At 48.6% G+C, this 2500-nt stretch overlaps 1 protein-coding gene across 4 annotated transcripts in view; it reads right to left on the reverse strand.

Moving 5' to 3' along the window:
• Positions 1-2500, reverse strand: part of LOC125309374 (matrix metalloproteinase-16-like) — a 25222-nt gene that overhangs the window by 5082 nt on the left and 17640 nt on the right. For 2 of the 4 annotated variants that reach the window (XM_048266241.1, XM_048266239.1), the window contains one exon: positions 1-100. This exon is cut by the window's left edge and continues 62 nt beyond it. In XM_048266241.1, coding sequence (XP_048122198.1) covers positions 1-100 — 100 coding nt within the window. Of the gene's footprint in view, positions 113-2500 lie in introns of all 4 variants that reach the window. The other 2 variants (XM_048266240.1, XM_048266238.1) reach the window with 1 other exon arrangement.

A 2500-nucleotide genomic window follows, 5' to 3' on the forward strand; every position in this document is an offset into this window, starting at 1 on the left:
TACTGGTAGAAGGGCGCCATGATGGCCGTGGGGTCGTTGGAATGCTCAAGGCCCAGGGCGTGGCCCAGCTCGTGCACCGCCACCAGGAACAGGTCATTACCTGTGTGGACGTCAGCGCACACACACGCACAACGCGGCCTATCAAACACCCATCTCAAACGGACATATACTGTATCTCAGGACATATACTGTATGTCACACACACACACACACGCAAAACGCGGCCTATCAAACACCCATCTCAAACGGACAGGACATTTGGGCTGTGCAAAAATCTGGCAAGAATTTAGCCATACGACACGCATCACCATACATGGGTTATGATTCAATGTATTGCAATATATTTTAATACTGTGCAAAAGGCAATATACTGTATTGCGATTTTAAGTCTAATTGTAACATCATACAATTGTATGTAACACCCCCACACACACACACACACACGTAAACACCTTTCAATTGTGTATGTTCAAAATGGGTTTTGTATTGAGTTATACTGCTGTAAACAGCTCCAGTGGAATCCTATGGGTCTGGCCATATCGAACCATATCAACGGACAGTGCTTGATTTCGCTGCTGACGGGCTCAATGTTATTGTAAGTGTCTCGCACATGAAAAGGATCCCTGCACAGAGGCATCTGACTATAAAGACACTAGAAAATGATTGGCATTTCCACAGTCGGAGGTTTTCCATGTTGTCTGATAACATGACTGCTACTGTACCTCTGACTGCTTTTTTACACGTAAACACACACTGGTGCATCTGTGTAGGGAGGGAGGTTTTCCATGTTGCCTAGTAATATGATCATTGTGCCATACGATGCTATATGACACCCGCTATCTCTACACACAGCGTGAGAGGAGAGGAACCGCTAGAGGGAGAAACAGAGAGAAGTGAGAGAGAGAGAGGGAGGAAGGGAGGGAGAGAGGGTTAGAAAGAGAGCGAGAAAGAGTTAGAAAGAGAGAAAGAGACAAACAAACATCTTTTCCACCTAAACACCATGGCTGGCTGACAGGGCCTGTGCTGGCGAGGCCTATGCCCTGTGCCCACGCCCATGTTTGGTGCTCCACCAGTGCCCTTATTCCCTGGCACAGCCCCCTGCCGCCTTCAGTCATCGGGGAGGCACTCAGCTGGGACACACACGGCGATCTGCTCTGGGCCAACTTACTGGCCTGGCACTGCCACACGCCTGCAGATGATGCCCAGGACCTCACCAGGAGGGGCGTGCCGCAGGCACATGTGCAGGCGGGCGGGCACAGGTCTCCACGGCGTCTCTTGGTAAATATAGCCTCCTGCTGCCTGGATGGGAAGGACGTCCGCTCGCTCACTCACTCACTCGGCCGCCCGCTGCCTGCTCCTAAGCGGATGTGTAAGATTTGACCAGCCTGTGCCGGAAAGCTGGTGGAGTTATGAAACGCAGGCGGGGTCCAAGCTGCGCTAAGTGCAGACGGAGGAGATGCAAGCCTGGGGGACGAGGGGGTGGGGGTATATGGGGGTTGGGGGGTATGGGGCGGGTGGCTTTAGGATGGAGACTCAGGGGTGTGGGGGTTGGGCTAGCTTCGCTCTCTCTTTCTCTGGGTATTTCTGCTGAGTCTCCTTCTCATCTCCTCTCATTGTCTATCTATCTTTCTTTTTGTCTGTCTGAGTAGGTTACTATACTATACTTTCTTTCTACTACACCCTTCTTTTCCCTTCTTCCCAATTCTTTTATTTCACCTTTTTCTCTATCCCTCCCTCCATCCCTCCTCTATCTCCATAATCACTCCTCTGTTGTAGCTCTCCGGTTCTCTCTCAGCACCTGTCCATTCAGCCGAGTCTGAGGCTCTCTCTCTCGCTCCTTCTCTCTTTCTCTCTCTCCTTCTCTCTCTCTATTTCTCTCTCTCCTTCTCTCTCTCTCTTTCTCTCCTTCTCTCTCTGTCCTTCTCTCTCACGGTTCTCTAGGCTCCTGTGCTCAGACTGTTGAACCCAGCAGAGTCCAGCACCAACCCAAACCCAACCCCAGACTCAAAATAAACCCAGTACTTAGACACCACCGCAACACAGACACACACACACACACACACACACACACACACACACACACACACACACCCCATACAAGGCAAAACACAGCCACATCAGCAACTCAACCTCTTTCCCCAGTTCACTTGGACAGCACATGCTTTAATTTCACAGTACATTTATAAAGAGAGCTCATGGCAGGTCGCACAGGGGACATTGATTACAATAACAGAACTAGGTTGTGTCCGCCTACTAGGGCTGGGCGATGTGGCTGAAAACTGTATCACGATATAAGTATTTCATGTCAGTCGATATCGATAATTATTGATTTAAAAAACAAAATCTATTTCAGATAAGGACCAGAAGGGAAAAAAAGTTCAATCTAAACACTTTTATTTTAAACTTAACCTTCCTCTGATTTGAATCACCTCAGTTATCAATCAAAGCAAACAGGGAAAAGAAATAGCAACACAATCATGACAAACACTCAAATAAATAA

Source organism: Alosa alosa, chromosome 16, assembly GCF_017589495.1.
Source record: "Alosa alosa isolate M-15738 ecotype Scorff River chromosome 16, AALO_Geno_1.1, whole genome shotgun sequence".
In the NCBI taxonomy this organism is placed as follows: Eukaryota; Metazoa; Chordata; class Actinopteri; order Clupeiformes; family Clupeidae; genus Alosa; species Alosa alosa.